The 20,604-nt window shown below is 50.2% G+C and overlaps 1 protein-coding gene across 1 annotated transcript in view; it reads left to right on the top strand.

Annotated features, from left to right (window-relative positions):
- Positions 1 to 17,760, top strand: part of NPHP4 (nephrocystin 4) — an 87,758-nt gene extending 69,998 nt beyond the window's left edge. Inside the window, exons 20-29 of the mRNA XM_063317712.1 lie at positions 571 to 797; positions 1,253 to 1,439; positions 4,769 to 4,852; positions 7,070 to 7,226; positions 9,253 to 9,338; positions 10,396 to 10,481; positions 12,272 to 12,443; positions 15,573 to 15,752; positions 16,700 to 16,843; positions 17,486 to 17,760. Of these exons, the coding sequence (XP_063173782.1) occupies positions 571 to 797; positions 1,253 to 1,439; positions 4,769 to 4,852; positions 7,070 to 7,226; positions 9,253 to 9,338; positions 10,396 to 10,481; positions 12,272 to 12,443; positions 15,573 to 15,752; positions 16,700 to 16,843; positions 17,486 to 17,626 (1,464 nt within the window). The 3' untranslated portion in view covers positions 17,627 to 17,760. The remainder of the gene's footprint in view (positions 1 to 570; positions 798 to 1,252; positions 1,440 to 4,768; positions 4,853 to 7,069; positions 7,227 to 9,252; positions 9,339 to 10,395; positions 10,482 to 12,271; positions 12,444 to 15,572; positions 15,753 to 16,699; positions 16,844 to 17,485) is intronic.
- The last annotated feature ends 2,844 nt before the right edge of the window (positions 17,761 to 20,604 follow it).

A 20,604-nucleotide genomic window follows, 5' to 3' on the forward strand; every position in this document is an offset into this window, starting at 1 on the left:
CCACCAAAATGCTCATAAAATCAGGTTGGATTCGCTTAATGACCACTTCGCTTAGCAGCTGAAATGCTGGCCCCTATTGGGGTCATTAAGTGAGGACTCCCTGTAATGAGCTATGGGAATAAGCTTGGGAGACAGGAGGAGGAACAGCCGCAGCCAGGGCAGCAGTCAGACAAAAGGCATCTCAGCCTGCAGTAGGGATGGGGCTGTGGAAAGCCTCTCAGAAGGGATCCTCCCTATTCTGTGGAAAGTAAAAGCAAAAGGGGGGAGAAGTGCTTTCAGATAAAATAAAAGTAGTGTTAGTACTCATGGTTTTGGTTTCTTGTGTGGACTACCTCAAAGGGCTGACAGAGGTTGAGAGCAAGCTGAGGGACAGAGCAAGCATATAAGGATTCCCACCAAAGAGGTAAAGTCCCAGCTTTAGCAGGGAGCCTTAAGAATTCTTCCTGCTGAGTTGCAGAACAGAAAGCTACATTGGATTTGAATTAGAAATGTCTTCTAATTGAAGCAGAGAACACCCCACCCCACCCTTCCTTGAGGCATTCACCTCACCCCTTCCTTTTTTCCCCCCAGGGACGGCACGAGGACCGGGTTCAGCACTCAAGAGATCTCCAGCTCATCGAGGCTCACCGGGAGCGCATCAAAGCTGAGAGCATCACCTCCATGCTTTGCCAAGCCATCACCACCCACCACACCATTTATGCCACACTGGGCACGGCAGAGTTCTTTGAGTTTGCCCTGAAAAATCCATACAGCACCCAGCACACAGTTACCATCAGAATAGACAACCCGGAGCTCAGGTATGAACGATTGCCCAGGGTATTTCCAGGCTGTAACTTCTCTGTCAATGGAGAAGAATTTTTATCCTTTGTGTGAATCCTCTGGGGAGAACGGAGGCTGGGCTTTAAAGAGGATGCCAAGTGTAGGAAGGAATGCCAAAGAAGGGCCCAAGCTTAACAGTGTCTGCCACCCATAGTCACTCTCCATCCAAGGTTCCCAGGACGAGCCAGCCCAGTTTTCCTTTCTAGCTACAGCAGTGATGGGAGCAGGCAGCTGTTCGGATATCGTGGATCTGCAGCCTGCCGGGCTGAGGGACAACGGGAGTTGGGGTTGAGCCACATCTGGAGGCCACCTGCAGTTTCCCCACCCTTGAGCAAGAGAGGCAGAAGGCGACCACCTGGAGAGGTCCCTTCTCAAAAGCAACCATCTCTGAGTCTTGTTTTCTTTCTTAAAACGGTCCTTCTTCTCCTGCCAGCGTCATCTTGGACGTCAGAGAATGGAGGCATTTTAAGGAACTGACCCAAATAGTCACACCACTGGAGGAGGACATGTTCCATCTCCATGATGGCCTCACTCCTCAGGTCTATCTGCGTCCCAAGGAGACGGTCTACATCCCCTTCAAATACCAGGCCTTCTCCACCGAGCAGACGCCCACGACGCAGGTAGGGAAGCCTTCACTGCTTGCGTCTCCATATAAGTTCGTAAAAGTTTCCTGTAACCTGTAGCAAAGAAATCCGACTGCAGGTCAATCAGGATGGAAGTGTCATGAGTAAGGATGGCGAGCAGGGGGCTCCCATCCAGACTGTTAAGCGCATGCGTAGCACTGAGGAATTGGTCAGCCATTCAAAGAGACACAGATCGGGACCGCCTTAACCTTTGGGGTTTATATGTCTGGGTTTTCCCACGCTTCTTCAGTTTGTTAGGATTCCTGTTATGTACTAGCAATAAACATTAGAGACCAGTTCCTTGTCTCAGCGTGTTTCCTGGCTGTTAGGACAGGAAGCTCACCTACCCGGTGGATTTTGTCCCTCGTTTACAATGGGAGGCACACTTCGAGCCCCAAGGTGTCCTCGCGTATATTTAGGGAAGCGTCTTCCTTGCAACCGTAGGAGAATTTGGTCAACACAGAAGAAAAGAGAGAAAGGTGCAAGCCTGGGGGCCCTGCCAGATTGGAGCAGATGCTTCCTTGGGGCCATCCTTCGGTAACTTCTGAGTCTTGGGAGGACATCCTTTTCCCTAGTGCCAGCTCACGAACCTGCTTTATTCTGGATCATGGGGCATCTCCCCCATCAGTCTTCCCTTGGTCTTCCATTCATCTGAGATATGAACCCAGCATGGTCTACAGCAGTGTTCCTCAACCTTGGCCACTTGAAGATGGGTGGACTTCAACTCCCAGAATTCCCCAGCCAGCATGGCTGGCTGGGGAATTCTGGGAGTTGAAGTCCACCCATCTTCAAGTGGCCAAGGTTGAGGAACACTGGTCTACAGTGTGTCTGCAGCAGTGAGTTCAGAGCTGCACCACTTGGTTTCTCAACCCTGTTGGGGGCCTCCAAAATGGAAGGCAGGCCACAGGATGGATTTAGCCTCGCAAGGCATCCATGAAGTCCTCTCCTAGGTTCTTGGCGACCTCCAGCCTATCATTCGGGAGCGCTCCTCCTTTTGGCTTCCTATCGCCGTCTTCCAAGCTGGCAGAAATTTGCTCACCCGGCGGCCCTAGGGCTGGATTAATCCAGCACGTGTCAACCCGCTCACCCGGCTAGCCTAAGGAAAATTTGTTGGGAGTGGAGAGCAGTTCACGAAGCGACTCCCACGGCTGGGAGCGAGCAGCAGAGAGCATCCCAGAGTAGCTTAAGGTGGGCGGCCGTATAAATCTTCTAAGTCAAGAAACAAATCCCGCCCTGAGAAAATGGCTGTGCTGTAGTGCCTGGATTATCTCCAGTGCTGCCTCCCAGGAAGGAACGAAGGCTGTGCTGACAGTCTCCTAGACAGGTCTGGAGGTGGCAAACGGGGACTGGTAAGCAGGATCTAATGGTAGGAGCCGTTACTGGCTTAGCGGCTGGCTCGGTCGAGCATCTCAAGTCAACTCAGACCCCTCGTCAGAAAAAGAGTTGCGCTGGGGGGCTGCAGACCGGTATCAGCCCACCACTTCCCCAGGGGAGCCTAACAGCCAAGCGTCCGGCTCCTGCCAAGCAGAAGCTCCCTGATGGAGATCCCTGACGTGGCATCTTTCCACCGCCGCAGAGTTTGCAGCTCAGACGTTCGCCCCTCCCTGCTTCTTCTCCATCCTCTCTTTTCGCCTGGGGGAAACTTTTGAAGGATTAGGAAAGCCTGCGTGCCTTTTAGAGTTGGCTCTCGTAAAAATATCCTCCAGGTATGCATTCCAGATTCAGCCTCCCGCCACCCCGTGAGCAAGACGATTAAGATTCCCTTTTATATTTCCGAAAGGAGTGTCCCAGAGTAAACTTATTACCCAATTCAGTTTTGCCTGCCCTGCCTGCCTTGCCAAAGCTGGCTCGCCACAAACCGTTTCCTTTGGAAATTTTCTTTGCCTTCAGCTGCTTCCCTGGTGGGTCTCCATGCCCAAGGATCTGCCGTCTTGAAAAGCTGTTACCTTCAACAAAACAGAACAAGAAGTTATGTGTCAGTATTAAGACAGTTACAGAAGAAGCTTTCTTATACCCAGTTTATTTATTTACTCACTTATCCTATTGAGAGACTGCTAAATCTCTAAGGGCTCCCTCTGCTTTACAAGATAAAATACACAGTATACCTTGGGAGGGTGCAGAGAAAAGAGCCACAAACTAATGAAAACCTGGAATGAAATTAAATTAACAAAACCCAATTATAACCCAGTGAAGTTATTTCAGCTTTATTTCGAGGAGCTTCCAGAAGGCGGGGTGGGGGGGGGCTAACAGGTGTTCAACAGGGAGGCTGTCCCAAGGGTCAGTGTAGTCGCTGACAAGGCGGTGCCTGATGGGCTTCATGCAAGGAACTGCTGCAAATTAATAGACAAACTGGAGCTTTTTCCCCCCCTTTGGTGCATAAAGCTCAATGTCTGGCCTAATCACTGACTTCCTTGCAGGCCTGGCTTTCTGCGGCGGAGTAATCCTGGATTATCAGAACCTTGCGTAGAAGTAATTAAGCAAGGAACAGCTTTAATTGAAGTTCTTGAGTTGATTATTTTGACTCCGTGCCTTTGGTCCCTGTTGAAGAAGTCAGGTGGAAAGAGAAACGACTGATACGCAGTTATAAAGCTTTGGGCTGGGCTGGGCTGGGCTGGGCAATCAAAGCTGGCAATGAAAAACACAGATAAATGGTTAGCAGGCTTTGATTTCATCCCTAGCAAGTTCTGGTTGGAGGAGAGCGGTGTTGGCCTGTATCAGCTAATCGCAAACAATGGTTAATCTTAAAAAGGGGCTGCTGAACTCTCTGGAGCAGGTGGTGGTGTGAACAGCCTCTGTTCCTAACACTTTAAACTAGCCTCCCCTTCGCCCAGCATCATTCCAGGACAAGGCTCTTCTATGGCCTTACAAACGGGCGCTGGATGCCTTGGAAAATCAATGATAAAAAAGAGAGGAAAAAAAAAGTCACCCCTGGTTGCTCCAAATCGGAGGAAGCCTTGTAGCCTCTTGGAAGATTAGCACATTTTATTATAAAGTATAGGCTTCCAGGATTGGCCAGCTCCCTGCGTGCTTCCAATTGCATTTTGGAGATTGATTCCAAAGTGCTTCACAGCCCCTTCCCGGGAATGTTACGCCTTGCAGCCTGCTCGGTCTACCCAGGTTCTCCAGGACATGTTTTTAAGCTGTCTCGGCAGCACTTCTGCTGCTTCTGTCCCCCTTTGCCTGATTCTGGGTAGAGGGCAGGCAGAGAAAGAGTGGCTGGTCATTCCCCGCAGCCGTCGTCTTTTAAACGCTGCCGAACCGCGTAGCAAGTGTAAAGCTGGAGGGTATCATTCATGCTTCTTCCCCATCATCTCTTTGATTTCCAGCAAGGTCCCCCTGTGCTGACATTTAAGGAAGGCGAGAAGGTCCCCGCGGCCTCTGGAAAGCTCACCCAGACGGCGCGCATCAAGGTAACGTGGCAGGAAGTAATGGGCCGCTCAGCGCGTTCTGAATTGGTTGGAAGGCTTTTGCAGGCCTGCCGAATTGGGCAGTGCTCCTCTCTGGAAGCAGAGGAGGACGGTGTTCGCAATTCACGAGAAGGCAAAGGCTTGGGCAGGAGCGTCCCAAGTATATAACCCACTGCCCCAAGTCCTGTAGGATTTGCACCTATAAGGGGATAAATTAATCAGGGTCAAAGCCACTAAGCTTTTTTTTCCCCCATGGAGAAGGAGAGAAGCCAAGACAGATATTTCTTCCTTAGAATTGGGGCGGACGTCCTTGACTCAGGGGCTGCAAGGAATCTCCATTGTGAGAAGCCTCCTGATGCCCCCCCCAATATCCCCCCCTACACAATGGGTCTGTTGCGCAAGTAAAGGAGGCCCTTCCTGGTCTGGGCTCCATGGAGTTTCTGCAGCTTGTTTTCCTTGACGAGACGCCAGTGCTTTCAGCACCTTGTGTTCGACTCGGCTAGGCAAGTGTTAATTTTGGCTAGCTTTGGGTGGCTTAGGATCCTGTGCAAATCCAGCCCGTTCAGTTAGTTTATGGTTCAGTGCATTGCAGCATTCCCCCCACCCCCCGATTTAAATCAATCAGATTATAAGTGTATCCTGTGAGCACTTTTTTTTTTTTTTTTGTGCCTTTTAGTCAGTGTTGAGTCATGGAGACTGCCTGGACAAGTCACTGTAATTTTCTTGGCAAGAGTTCAGAAGTGGTTTGCCATTGCCCTTCTTCCTAGGGCCAAGAGAGAATGACTGGCCCAAGGTCTCCCAGGTGGCTTCATGCCTAAGAGGGGACTAGAACTCACGGTCGCCCGGTTTCTAGCCTGGTGCCTTAACCGCGACATCAAACTGGCTCAGTCTTCGATATAGTAATTTTCAAATCCATATTCAGTGCACGCACACACACACACACACACAGTATGCTTGTGTGTGTGTGTGTGTATTTCATTCATTCATTCATTCATAACATTTATATAGCTGCCCATCTTCCTTCCTTCCTTTTTTTTATTTGTTCATTTTATTTTTATTTATTTATTTATTTTATTTATTCAGTTTCTATAGCCGCCCATCTCAACCAGTGACTTCCTTCCTTTCTTCCTTCCTTCCTGCCTGCCTTCCTTCCTGCCTGTCTGCCTGCCTGCCTGCCTGCCTTCCTCTCCCTCCTTCCTTCCTCTCCCCCTTCCTTCCTTCCTTCCTTCCTTCCTTCCTTCCTTCCTTCCTGCCTTCCTGCCTTCCTGCCTTCCTGCCTTCCTGCCTTCCTGCCTTCCTGCCTTCCTGCCTTCCTGCCTTCCTTCCAGCTGCCCATCTTGTACCAAACTCTGGGAGGCTCACAACCAACAGTTAAAACAACATCTGCGTACCATAAAAAATACTAAAACCTGGCCCCATAGCCACACTTTCCCACACAGCCCAGCACAAAGTCCTCTCGTTGGTCTCACCCCCTCCCAGTGCTTGGGGGGAAAAGCCGGGTCTTGAGTGCTTTTCGGAAGGTTAAAGTGGGGGGGGCTTCCGAACTTCAGGGGGAAGGGCGTTCCATGGGGCAGGGACTGCCGCAGGAAAGGCACCTTTCCGAGGTCCCATAAGATGGCAAGGTTTAGGGGAAGGGACTAGGAGTGTGCCCATCCTACCCCATCTGGAAGGACAGGCAGATGTCCTTCGGGAGAGGTGGTCCCGCAGATAACCTGAAAAGTTTTAAAGGTGAATTGTCCATGGAAGGAAGCTGGGAAACAGTGGAGCTCACACAACAGGGCTGTGACATGGATAAATCTCGGGACAGCCGTTGCTGTGTGCGCTGCCGCATTCTGGACCAGTTGTAACTTCCGGGTGGTCTTCAAGGGCAGCCCCGTGTAGAGGGCGCTGCAGTAATCCAAAGGGGAAGCGATGGTGAGCGAGGTCCAGCGTTGTGCTGAAATTGCCGACGTGTGTCAATTTCAGGGGATTTTCCTCCTTGTAGGGACTAGAAAGTTGAATATATTTATAGTAATGTCCAGATTTTTACAGTAACGTCTAGATTTTTCAGCATTCAAGCTACCCTTTGATGGTGATGATGACAATAATTTATTAAATGTATATGCTGGCCAACTCCCAGGCTCATCCCTGTGGGGCACGAGCCAATTTTCCGAGAAAAATCTACGTACCCTGAGAATGAGACGGCTTCCCTGCTCCTCGGTCTCTTATCTTCTCGTCCAGGTCTCCTTTGCAGGCAGCAGTGGCAAGCCTCTCGCCATCCTCAGCGTGAGCGTGGAATCCCAGCCCCACGCGGTGGACCAGACCTTCCGTTTCTATCACCCCGAGCTCACCTTTCTGAAGAAATCCATCCGCCTGCCTCCGTGGCACACGCTTCCAGGTGGCTCCAGTCTATCCTCTGCCCTATCCTGAAAGTTTAGGATAGGTAACCTTCCCTCAGTGCAAGCTAGTCAGCAGGGATTGATTGGCTGCATTCGCATCCGGCCACAGTCGGATGATGCTTGATGGCTTACGCGAAAGGAAAGCATTGAAACATCCGTGGTGGGTCCAAAGGGACAGCAGGATTATGAATTCCGAACTTGCGTCAAGCCATATAAGCGAAAGGAAAATGAAATAAGAACAAGGAACAAAAAAAATAAGATGGTGGGGCTTATGAAGTTCTTTTTCGCACACACAAAAAGATTCCCCTCTGAATCCTTGAGCCTGGTGGAGGCAGCCCAGGCTGTGAATAAAATACGGCTGTTAGCTGTCTAGTTTGGAGGAAGTGAAATGCTGGAATAAAACACACCAGAGCTTGGATTCAGTCCCTCGCATCTTGAGAGTGAAAAGCGGAGCTCCTGTCAGCTCATCATGGTAGACCAGACTAGGAAGCCAATGCCAAAAAGGTCAGGACTACTTTTATTGGAACAGGTATACAGGTAGTCCTCACTTAATGACCATTCGTTTAGTGGCGGTTCAGACTTACGACGGTGCTGAAAAACCAACTTCCAACTGGTGCTCACGCTTAGGCTGTTGCAGCGTCCCCACAGTCACGTGATCACGGTTTGGGCGCTTGGCAGCCGGTTCGCATTTATGACCGTTGCAGCATGTGATCGCCATTTTCAACCTTCCCGGCTGGCTTCTGGCAAGCAGAAGCAACGGGGAAACCACGTGATTTGCTTAACGACCCCGAGGTTTGCTTAACAACTGCAGTGATTTGCTTAATGACCGCTGCAAAAAAGGTTGTAAAATCAAGTCAGATTCGCTTAATGACCCCTTTGCTTAGCAACTGAAATGTCGGTCTCAGTTGTCATTAAGCAAGGACTACCTGTAGTAAGAGAATCTTGCAAGTCTGAATGTGCTTCCCCCTCCCTCCCTCCCTTCATCTTCGTGGGAACTAGGGAGGGGCTTGCCTGAGACGCTTTCTCATGTTACTTCGTTGGTCTGGGCTCAAGGCCCTCTTATCTGATTGCCTTGATGGCATTCTTCCTCTGGTCCTTCAAGGCCATTCCCTCTGCCCACCACCCCTAAACTTTTGAAGTTCTCCATCCCAGAACGACAAGGTGGATGATTTTTCCCACGTTCCTCCTGGGAAGGAGAAAGTCTCCAGCCATTTCTCAAGAGAGGGCTTGGGAAGCTCCAGCTTGCTGGAGAGGGAATCCTTCAAGAAAAGGCAGGACGTTCACACACCCACACCCACACGCACTCCTTGTCACTCACAGAGGAAAGAACCCAGCATCCAACCTGTGAAAATGTCACCGCAGTTTTAAAAAAAATAAAATAATCAAAAGTAATTTCTGTTTCATCAAATGGAACGAGAGCTAGTCGGCCGGAACACGGGGGGTTTCCCCGCTCAGCCTTTGTTTAAAAGGGTTGGAAAGATGCTTCCCTGCCCGAAACCCGCAGAGTTGCAGTGGGCCTAAGAGACCAGGCTTGGGTTAAACCAGGGGAACTTGCTCACTTGTTAGAAGGCTGGTTGCTAGGCAGAATTGGTCTCAGAAGGGTGCGGTCTCCAAAATCAGAGAGACAATTGGAAGCAGCCAGACCGGTGTTTCTCAATGTTGGCCACTTGGAGATGTGCGGACTTCAACTCCCAGAATTCCCCAGCCAGCATGGCTGGCTGGGGAATTCTGGGAGTTGAAGTCCGCACATCTCCAAGTGGCCAACATTGAGAAACACTGAGCTAGACAGTGGGGATTCAGTGTCCTGGAAGATCTGTAGATCTAGACCACCCCCGGGCTGATCACCTCAAGAGATTCTTCCTGCAGTGGATTTGATTGCCACTTTTCAGAAGGGGGGCATAGTTAGGTTTTTAGTGGAGTGGGTCACAGTCCGTCAGAGCTGCCGTCATCGATAGGAAGGGGGACGTTTGATTCAAAGCCCAGAAGATGCATGGCTAATAAGACCCTCCCGCTTGTCCTTGGCAGGGCTGCCAGTGGGTGCTCCTGGGGGACAGCCAGAGATGTTCGTGCGCTGCAGCGACCCCAACGTCATCTGCGAGACCAAGAAGATGGTACTGTGGGCCGCCACCAGCTCTGTGGGCGTGGTCGGCACGACTGATCAGGGCAGAAAGCAGGGGTCTGCCGGGGGAGCGGACGAGAGCACGCTAAAATGCAATTGCGTAGTTTGCCATTGCTTTGGCCCGGCATGTGAACAGAGCCACCACTTTAACTCAGAACTGGTTGTGTGAATGCAGTGGTGGTGTTTCCTTAAATGGGGGTTAACCAATGTGAACTCAACTCTCAGGAAGGTCTGTCTGTCGGTAGTTTGCAGGCCTCTTCGTTTCCTCTTTTCAAAGACACCTGGCACCCTTACATTGCATTACTCCAGAGCAGTGTTTCTCAACCTGGCCGGGGAATTCTGGGAGTTTAAGTCCACACGGCTTGAAGTTGAAGGTCGAGAAACACTGCTCCAGAGGGTTCTGGGGAAAAGAGATGGCTATGAAAAAGAGGTGGAGCTTGGCTTCTGCCTGTGAAATTGGCTGTTTTGGTCCCCAGATTTAAACCCCAAATAGGAGAAGGTTTCCTTCAGTCTACTGACAGACAGTGACCTTGTCAAGACTGATATTCCCTTGAAATTGTATTTGATAAAGGGAGAGGAGTGGATTCAGTTTTAAAGGTGCACGCCAGACGTAGCTCCATGTGCCTACGTTGTGGGCATGGATACCTCTCTGTAGGCATCTCCAGAACATAGCTTCATGTGGAGACACAGCAGGTATCCTCCACTGAGGATGGTCGTGCTTGTCTTACCCTTATCGAAATCCAGCCATCCTAGATGCCAGGGCAAAGAATGGGGTAGGAGAACCAGCTTGGTGTTACTTAGATCATGGATTCAACCTGTCGCATCTCCATGCAGGCAGGCATGGTTTGGTGGGACCTGTCCAACAACTTGGAAGAGAGATGTCTATCAGGGTAGATTTAGCTGTCCCCACAACCCCGTTCTTCTGGATCTTTTGGGATCACAATTCCTCAAGTTCATGGCCAGCACAGGTGGGATTTGGGAATTAGAAGCTCAGGAGTGTTCGTTCCCAAAGGAACTGAATTCAATCTGGTCTTGCTATTCTCACCCAGGGGCCCGGGGAGCCACAGGATATCTTTCTGAAAGTTGCCGCGGGTCCGAGTCCACAGATCCAGAGATTCTTCGTGTTGATTTACACGTAAGTGTAACACGCTATCCAGGCTTATGGTTCAAACTTGGATTGGAAGCTCACAAAGAATCTGGCTCGTTGCGACAAAGTTGGGTAATCTGTGTGTATTAAAAGGAGGGTGAGGGACACAAAGATTTAAATTTAGATATTAAAGTATTTTTTTTTCCTTGCCCATCTCTAACACCAGTGAAATCATTAACTATATTCATTTGACCGAAGGGAGCAAACATTCATTTACCATTTATGGGATTGTTTACTGCACCTCAGAGTTTGTGAAGCACTACATGAAGCCAAGGTTTACTTTTATCCTGGTTTATTGGACCGAAGAGGTTGGCATTGCACCGAATGCTAGGCCATAAGTCAGGGATTCAAAACCACCATTGAGCAAAGCCAAAATGGGACAAACTGTCCTCTTGTTCAACAACCTCATGTGAACCAGACTGTTGATTTCAGCCCAAGAGTCTTGAGTCAGCCCTTCAAGTTAGGGCAGGTCAAGAAATCCCAGGATTCTACTTTATTTTATAATAACTTAATCTTGAAAGTCAGACTGTGTTTTCCCTCCCTCTCTCTTACACCAAAGAAACTTAAGTCAGAGCCAATATAAGCTTAAGTTTCTAACATTCTCTTCTTTTTTTTCTGGGCTTCAGTCATGTTTTCACCATCACATTCCTTCTGCAAGGTCACCTCTGGGCCTCTTGCTTGACGGACCTTGTGAAATTCATGGGGAAGGACCTAGGTTAAGTTTCTTGCTTTCTGGGAGGAGGAAAAAAGTCAGAGCTCTTCACTCATGGTGGGCAGTTTCTGATTTTCTCTGTGTGGTGTGTGTGTGTGTGTGCGTGAAAGATAGCATTGCTGCCTGTCACCCACCCATCATTCTCTAGTCAGGAACTTGGTCGTTGAAAGCTGTGTTGCAGCTTCAAGGAGATGGAAGTCTTAAGCAGTGCTGCTGATAGTTTTTTTTTTTTTACTTTTTATTTATTACGGCCAGAGACCCGGAACCCCCAAAAGAAAGTTAGACTAAAACTTGAGATGGAGCTGTAGAATTCTCTTCCTCCTCTGCCTGTGTGCCTTCTCTGTTCCCTTGCCCTTTAGAAGCTGCTTTGCCTGCATTAAAAATCCCCAAACACTTTCCTCGTATCTGCTCTGATGTTTATAGATTTGTGAACGGATAGTTGATGGTTTACGTGATTCTGTCGGCCTTGAGGAAACAGTTTCTGGAACGTAGACCACTCTAGGGTAGAGGGGAAATATGGGGAGATTTTTCATTCAATCATTCATTCATTGCAAATTCGGTTCCTTTGCAGTCTGTGTTTTGCTGCTTGGTAGGTGCTGTTCTTCTTATAGAATCCTAGGGTTGGAAGGGACCTTGGAGGTCTCCTAGTCCAACCCCCTGCCCAAGCCCGAGGCAGGAGTCCTCATACCATCTCGGACGGATGGTTGTCCAGTCTCTTCTTGAACGCCTCCAGCGATGGAGCACCCACCACTCCGGGAGGCCAGCTGTTCCACTGCTCAACAGTTCTCACTGTCAGGAAATGCCTCCTTGTCTCCAGGTTGGGTCTCCCCCTGATGAGCTTCCGTCCATGGCTCCTTGTCCTACCCAATTGACGGTGGTCTCAGTGACCTGAGATGCTGGTGGCCTCCTTCTCCCGATGCCTGCCAGAAGAGGGCAGAGAGACCTACCCTGGGGAGGCTTTCATTAGCCTCCCAGCTCTGAATGGAGGGTAATGTCCTCCAAAGACTCCTTTCTGCTCTGCTTCTCTGCTGCTCAGTGCCCTTTGTCATGCTCTTTCTTCCTGCAGAGACCCCTGGCTGGCTGCCCCGGTCCAGATCTGGCAGTTCTACCTCCATTGTCTGCAGTGGGTCGACGCCAGTTGCATCCTGGGGCAGCTGACACGGCTCTCCCTGGTGCTCCGAGGGACCCACGCGACCCGCAAGGTGAAAGCCTTTAGCTCTCACCCACAGGAAATGAAGGTAAGGGCTGCATTTGATTACAATCACAATTGCAATAAAATTTGCCCTTTAAAACAAGGGTTCTCCTGGTCTTTCTCTAGACCTAGGTCAGCCTTTCTCAACCTTGGCCACTTTAAGCGGTGTGGACTTCAACTCCCAGAATTCCCCAGGAGGCACTGGAATTCTGGGAGTCGAAGTCCACACCGCTTAAAGTGGCCAAGGTTGAGAAAGGCTGACCTAGAGAATCAAAAGAAGTTATGCCAAGTTTCAGCGTGAACGGTTTCCTTTTTTCCTTGAGAAGTTGGAATTGATGCCGCTGCTTAATTTCTTACCAGAGCTAAATTTGGTAGCATCGTTACAGGAACACAAAAATTTACCCACACATTTCTGGAATATTGACAAGGCGTCAATTGAGTGCTGCCTGTTTGCAGTTAAATACAGATACGGCGGCATCTGCATGCAATTGATTCTGGGCAAGTTGAACTGCAGATGTACGCATACGGGTGCGTGTCAGGGAGAAAGGGGTGAACCGTTGCAATCCAGGCCGGTGTGGACTCGGTTTTTCCTATCTGAGAATGCAAGGTCGGCGCAAGTGACGTCACAAATATAGCACACCCAAAAATGTATGTTGTTTTCAGGAAAGAATCTCAGGCAGATCTTTTCTGGGTGAGTTGGCAACATTTCATTCATTCATTCATTCATTCGTCCCTTACATTTCTTTGCCACCTATCTCGCCAAAGCGACTCTGGGCGGTTTACAACCGGATTGTACATAGTTGGACTCAGCATCTTGGATCTGAGTGTTGTATATTTCCACGTGGAAAATAGGGAGGGAGGATTCTGTAATACTATCGATTGGCTTTAAGCGAGCATCTTTTATGAAGAAAAAAAATCCGTCCAAGATTCTCCAAATATATTATATATATATATATATATATTTCCCCATGGGAAGAAGGTGTTGTAGACGCAAAATATCTCCTGAAAATGGTTTGGATGTTAAAGCATATACTTATTTTTTTGAATCGGTTCAATGTTCCTCTCCCTTGCTCCCTTGCTGCAATTTGATTTACGATAAAACCTTTACCCTACCTCGGCCACTGCATCGTAATGCTGGAAGCTGCTTATGGTAAAAGAAGCGTATCCGCAGAGAGTACCAATTGATTAAGCCACCTTAAAACTTTCAAAATCCGAGGCAGAGAAGCAGAAAAGAAAAAAAAAATCAGTTTGCTGAAGCCTCCCAACTGACCTTGCCATCTTTTCACCAAGCGAGAATAATCCTTCGTCTTGAGCAAAGGGGAAAGGGAGGAATCGAGCCAACGTTCTGAGAAAGGGAATTCCATAGTTTAAATTCAGACCTTCTCCTGCATTCCAAACAATTGTGCCTTTTCTGTTGCTGGGGCATGGAGAAAGATCTTCTCTGTAGGCCTGAAAATTTCTGCAGCTACGTAGGTGAATTTTTCCTGGGTGATGTTAATCCTCGCCAATGAGGGATCCCAGAGCTATCAAGGACACGGATGACTACTAGGTGACCTTCACCCAGAATGTGTCTCTTCGTTCTTGTCTTTGTGATTGTTGCTATAAATCAGGATTTCTTCTTCACCAGCTTTTGGCTTTGATGCAAGCCCGCCGTGTATGTCTCCCCTCCGCTGTTCTGGAGCGATAGATGTTGGGAGAGTGATGGGGTCTGATTTCGGGCTAACTCGGGCTTGCGAAAACATTTCACAGCAACTGGAGATAAATGGAAGTGGTTGAGGGAGAAAGAGAGATTGGCAAACATTTTGATGAACAATTGCTGAAATAACAAGGGATGGGGTGGGAGGGGCTGACTAAACTCGGTTAGTATGGAACCACCACCAGCCGTTTGCAAGGGATTTGGATTCAGAGTTTGCAAAATGACTTTGGATGGTCCTTTCCCTCTGAAAGGCCATCCACTTTGATGCAAGAATCTGTTAAGAATTTATTGCGATAAAGCTGGCCCATAATTGTCTTTTGATTAAAGCCATCCTATAGAGAGATCAGTGGCCCCCAGCTCTGCTGCGCCAGCTATCTGAATTAATGAGGCTATCTGGAGGCAAATAATTTCGTTAGGGTGCATTTAGTCATAATTATAAATGTGAATAATAAGGGAAACACAAATTCAATTACCCTCCCGTACGGGAGAAGACGTTGAAAGCTTTGGGAACTGCGGGGCAGGCAGAAATCAGCAGCGCAAACAAAACTGGGCCTGTCTGTCTGTCTGTCTGTCCATGTTGGCCTGTTCCAGCGAAAACACAGAGCCTTGTGGTCAAGGTTAAAGACTTAGGAATTTATGATAGGCCAAACGTTTTTGATGGATGTTGCCCGCCGTAAAACCACAGTTCTCTTAGCCTGTGGGAGGCCATGTTATTTTGGAAGGCATTTGAGCGAAGGTTGGACGGCCGTCCGCCAGAAATGGTTTAATTTGGAATCCGGCACTTGACTAACTAGGAAGTTGATTAAATTTGGAAGCCTGGAATACAGGTCTCCCCCCCGCCCCCCGCTTTCTCTGTTCTGGATCAGGATGCTAAGAAAGGGCATTTGCCAGCTCTTTCTCATCTGGATGTTTTAGGACTACAGCTCCCAGAATTCCTTTGGCCACCCCGGCTGAGAAATGGAGCCCCAACGCAGGGTGGGGGCACCAGGTTGGGCAAAGATGTGAAAGGTGTGTAGGGAATGGTGATGGATGGAGGGGAGGGACTGCTTGTAAAGCCGTGTTTTTCAAGCTTGGCCCCTTGAAGGAGAGTGGACTTCAACTCTCAGAATTCCCCAGCCAGCCATGGGAGTCGAAATCCACCCATCTTCAAGGGGCCAAGCTTGAAAAACACAGCTTTACAAGCGGACTGGCCCCTGAAGCTGCGAGGCTCTGCCTTGGGCGACCCACCCAAGTTTTACTGTTGAGTTGATGGCAGACGTGTTAATATGGCCCTTGTCGTGGCACCCTTGGTATGAATCATTCCTGCTTTCTGGAACAGGCACTTTTTCTGCCTCCCGTGGGAGCAGCTCACATTTCCCAGCCAGCCTTAATGCCCTTGCGAGTTGTGGGTCCCGGAGAAAACGAAACGCGGGGCGGGCCCCCTCGTCCCCCTGAGTCTGCAGGCTCAGGCTCAGCTCTCTCCACTTCCTCCCCGGCCAGCTGGAGCCGGACGGCGTCTTCGTCCTCCCGGCCAACGGGGTCCAGGACCTGCACCTCGGACTGAGGCCCCGCAGCGCCGGCAGCCGCTTTGCCTACCTCAACCTGGTGGACGTGGAATTTCGCCAGCTGGTCTCCTCCTGGCTGGTGTCGATGTCCTGCCGGCAGCCCTTCATCTCCAAGGTAAACCCAACGTGGGCCTCCGGCGGGCTTCAGCCTCCCCAAAGTTTGGAGCTGTACAGCGAGGCCAGGAAAGTGCGGCATTTATTTCCCTTTCGTGCTGATCTTTGCGGCTTCCACCCACAACACCCTCCCTTAGCCCCGGCTTATAAGGAGCCAAACTCTTGTTCTTTGTGGGCCGCCCAGAGTCGTCGTGTACGAGATGGGCGGCAGAGAAATTTAATAAACAAACCAACCAATGGCACGGAATGACCTGGCTGCGCTTGCTTGCTTGCTTGCTTGCTTGCTTGCTTATCTATCTATCTATCTATCATCTATCTATCTATCTATCTATCTATCTATCTATCTATCTATCTATCTATCATCTATCTATCTATCTATTTAAATTTTGCTACTGCCCATCTCCCCCAAAAGAGGGACTCTGGGCGGTTTACAATAAAATTAAAGCTATAATAATAAACAATTAAAATCCTATAAAACTAAAACAATTTACAAGTATAAAATACAATAAAAATAAATTTAAAATCCAAGAGGCTCGAAACTTCTAATCTGGTGGGATTAGGCACATGGCCTCAAAACAGATTGGCGGGGTCTTCCTGCTTGAATCCTTCCTCCCCGTCTCTCCCTTCCCTGATTCCAGCCGTCTCCTTCCACCGCCCCGGGGACGGCTTCTGCAGCCTGAAGGAGACTTGGGGGTTGAACGAGTTGGCCGAGTAGGAGATCGGTCGCACTTTGCACCTCTGCAGCAGCGGGAGCCAGGAACGGCCAGTGGGGGGGGGTTGAACTTGGGGCGAGGGCGGCCAAAAATTGAATCCCTGCCAACCCTCCTGGCGGGGATGTTTCTCTGGCCCTCCGCTGCTTCCTCGAAGCGAAAAGCATGGGGCCTTGATCATTCAGCGGGCTCGCCCTGGGAATAACGTGGGGGCCCCGTGTCCTTTCGCCCCTGCCAGGCGTTTGAAATCGTCCTTCCTCCTGGGGGCGGGAAAGGATCCAGCAAGAAGATCACCTACGCCAACTCCTACCCGTCTCGGCGGACGTATTTCCTGCACACCAACCATCCGGATCTGCTGCACTTCAAGGAAGACTCCTTCGAGGTAATGGCTTGAGCGGAACGGACGCTGGGACTCCGAGCCGGCCCCGGAACACCCCAGCGTGGAATTCTTTTCCAGGGTTAAGGCAGGGCTGCCCGGGTCTTGGCGTCACCACATTCTTTTTCTGGCCTGGGATATTTTAAAGCTCTTTATCTTTGGGCTGTGGGGCTGTCTCAGAGCCTCAGAGCAAGGAAGTGGGAGGTTTGCACCCCCAAAGATTTAACAAAGAGAATGTGAATATAGAGAATAATCCCAAGGGGACAAGCTTTGGGGGAGTGCAAAGTGATCCTGGGAGGGAGGGTGGGGGCAAAGTGGGTAGGCTCCCCCTTTGGATATTGAACCAAGGTTGGCCTGTTTTGGGGATCGCTCTCTATTTTCTGGGGCCCCCGTCTCAGAAAGTTGGGAAACTGCACCATTGTGCAAGGCCGTGTTTCTCAGCCTTGGCCACTTTAAGATGTGTGGGTTTCACCACAATTCCTGGTGGTCTCCCATCCAAACACCAAGCAGCCCTGTCCCTCCTCAGCCCTTTGGGGATCAGCTCAGCTGGGGGCTGCTCTGGCTCCAGAGGAGGGCACTCGATCCACCAGTGCTGCCTCTCGGCTGCCCGAGTCCACCCCGATCCGATCTTCCTCACTCTCCCTGCAGGTTGGCGGAGGGGAGACACACACCATCGGCTTGCGCTTTGCCCCGAGCCAGAACACCGGCGAGGAGGAAATACTGATTTACATCAACGATGCCGATGGCAAGAACGAAGAGACGTTCTGTGTGAAGGTCACCTACCAGTGACCGAGCATCTGGCTGGACGTGCATCCTCGGCAGGGTCGTTTTTCTCCCTCTGGCCATCCATCAACTGTCCCTTGAGGCCCAGCCTTCTGCCCGTTGCCTCTGCGCCCCGGAACGGTCTTCGGAGCCCCCCACTCCTCCTCGACACACCCTCTTGGATTGTGTTCCTCCCTGTGTCCAGTCCAGCTCCTGCCAAGCCGTCTGTTTGATCGCCCACGTGGATCCCTTGCACGTCAGCACGGCCAGCCCCACAGCCGGGTCCGACCTGCCCTCGTGGCTTGGCGTCACAGATGCGGCCCTCTCGCCAGTGCCCGTCAGCTCTCGGGCCCTCGACCCAGCTGTCCTCCCTCTGCTGGGTGGTTTCAACCTGAAAGCTTTGGGGGAAAGAGGTGGTTTGTTGTTTGGAAAAGACGTCGATTTGCATACCGGGAGGGTCCCGAGTTTAGTCGGAACCGAACATGACAATTCTGGCAGAGGAGAACGATCGGATCTACAAGCTTTCACTGGACGGCATGTTTTCAAATCCCTTAGCACCTCTGATTTAATAGGAGGGCACACTGCTAGAGGGGCCGAGTTAGATGTCGGCAAGTACAAACTCAATTTTTCATTCCTCCGGCTTGCTCACTCTGCTCAAATAGCCCCTCCAGGGTGCAAGTGTGTACCCTTTTTTGTCACACAGGGAAAGGGGGGGGGGTGCCTGTGCCAGGATGGGATCTGCAGATCACCTTTCCAGAAAAGCAACACCAGCATCAACTGTTTTGGAACGTTTATATCTAATGCAGCATTTTCCACAACTTTCTACCCTTTCCTTGCTGGGGTTGAAACCAGAGGTAAATTTATTTCCACCAGATTTACAGATCTGTGATTCTCTGAAGCCACATTTGCCCCTTTGGGGGCCATTTTTAAAAAAAAGTAGTGGGGTGCGCACGCACACACACACAGCTGGGACAAAAGGATATTTTGATGCTCTTTGAATTAAATGCATTAAATCCCCCGAATCCGTGTACTGCCCAGATATTTAATAGCATTCCCTTTGGGTTCCCTGAAATGGTTGAGCTCCATGACGGGTTTTGGAAGAAGCTGCAGGGTGCTCCCAAGATTGCATCCCGCTCTTTGGACGCATTTGAATTTGGGAGGTGGGATTCAACTCCTCACCCGGCCCCCAAACTGGCCAGGATCAGGCTGAAATAGTTAAAACCTGGGTTTCAGCTCTCAGCGAAGAGTGGAAAACTTCTGACCCTGTTCTGGGGCATGGAGGGCTTATGTTAAATCACCGAGCGAAAAACGGTGGGCCTTGAGATGCAGTTCCTGGATGTAGTCTGAAAGACCAGGTAGGGCTAATCTGCCCCAAATGGGCCCGGCTCGGGGCATCTCAATAGCAGAGAAACCAGCGGGCTGTAAAACGAGGCCGCCTCCATCAGTTAACGAAGAAAGGATGGTGGTGGAGAAAACGAGGCTGAAGGAGTCATTGAGACGAAACCACTAAAAGGCTTAAGGGCAATTTTTAAAAAAATCCCTAAATATTAAACCTCGCTCATGCAAGAACTAAATGGGGGAATTAATTGGAGGCTTAAAGCCTCTCTGCCGACGAGGCAACGGGAAGCGGTAGCGTGCTTTGATCCCCGGCAGCAAATTTAATTCCAGAGATGCAGACGGTTCGTAAGAGCCCAGGTGACGGGGCACCTCAGCTCGATGCCCGAAAGATCCAGGCCTGATGGGTCTGTCAGGGCTGCCCAGGACCCTGTTTCTTTCTTGGGGGTGGGGTCTGGCCTGTTTGTCAGGCCAGCCCCCTGGAGAAGTGTGACTGTACCAGCTTTTACACAGCCCCCAGGGGATTACAAGGGCTCGGGAACAAGATTTTGTTTTTTCAATTGCCTGTTCAGAACTCAGGGAATGAACAGCAGCAATTTTTCCCACTCTTTGGCGCAAGCCACGCAAATTTTTTATTCCTCGAGTCGCAGAGGAAAGCGAAGACGGGTGGAGGGAAAAGTCGGCTTGCAAAGAGTTCAGCTGGCCCTCCCTGAATTCCCAGCATCCCCGGCCAGTACGGCCAACGGCCGGGGAAGATGGCTGTCGTAGCCCAGCCCCATCTCCGAAGTTGGGCCGCTCTTTATACCAATAAATCAAGGCAGAATTGCCAGGAAAAGAGAGACTGCCTCCTGCAGGAGCAAAATCTAATTGACTCTAATCGATAGGGAGCCCTTAGGCTGGATTAGACGCCTCACCCATAAAAATGGCAGCAATTTTATCTTGTGATAAGGGGCACAGGGCAGCACTGGCTAAGGGGGAAGTCGGTTTCTAAAGCAGAAGTGCCGGCTTTCTGGGCAAGCCGAATGTGGGCCCCATCTTGGGCTTTTAAGCCCAGCGGGGAAGCCACAGAGATTGGCTTTTGGTTCCCTGTTAAGTAAGGGCAAAAGGCAGAAAAAACGTGTTGGATCAGGTTTAAAGTCAGGCCTTAAATCTCTCTCCCCGAGTCCGTGGGCCAGGCTGTAACCAAGAGTCATCGGTAGCCCACAGCAATGAAACCCAGTAGATTAGTGTTTCTCAACCCTTGTCATGTTCATCGTTCCAATGCTTTGAATACATTGTAACGCAATCATTACAACCCTGGCGACTTGAGGATGTGTGGACTTCAACTCCCAGAATTCCCCAGCCAGCCTTGCTGGCTGGGGAATTCTGGGAGTTGAAGTCCACGCATCTTCAAGTCGCCAGGGTTGAGAAACACTGGAATAGACCATGGTTCAGAGGCTGCATGGTTCAGAAGAGATGAATGGAGGGGTCTACAATCATTCTTCAGAGGTGGGTGTACCAAGGCCCCCATAACCACTGTCTTGGCAGGAAGCGGGCCCTGAAAAGCACCCACCGCCATGTTCAATTAAAGCGTCTCATTTCAGCGCCATGAGGCTGAACCTGCTATCTCAAAGAAGGTCCACCTCTTGTGTCCTAATGCTTGGTGCCTACAACGGTTCCTTCAAAGACCA

Source organism: Candoia aspera, chromosome 18 (genome assembly GCF_035149785.1).
Source record: "Candoia aspera isolate rCanAsp1 chromosome 18, rCanAsp1.hap2, whole genome shotgun sequence".
Lineage (NCBI taxonomy): Eukaryota > Metazoa > Chordata > Lepidosauria > Squamata > Boidae > Candoia > Candoia aspera.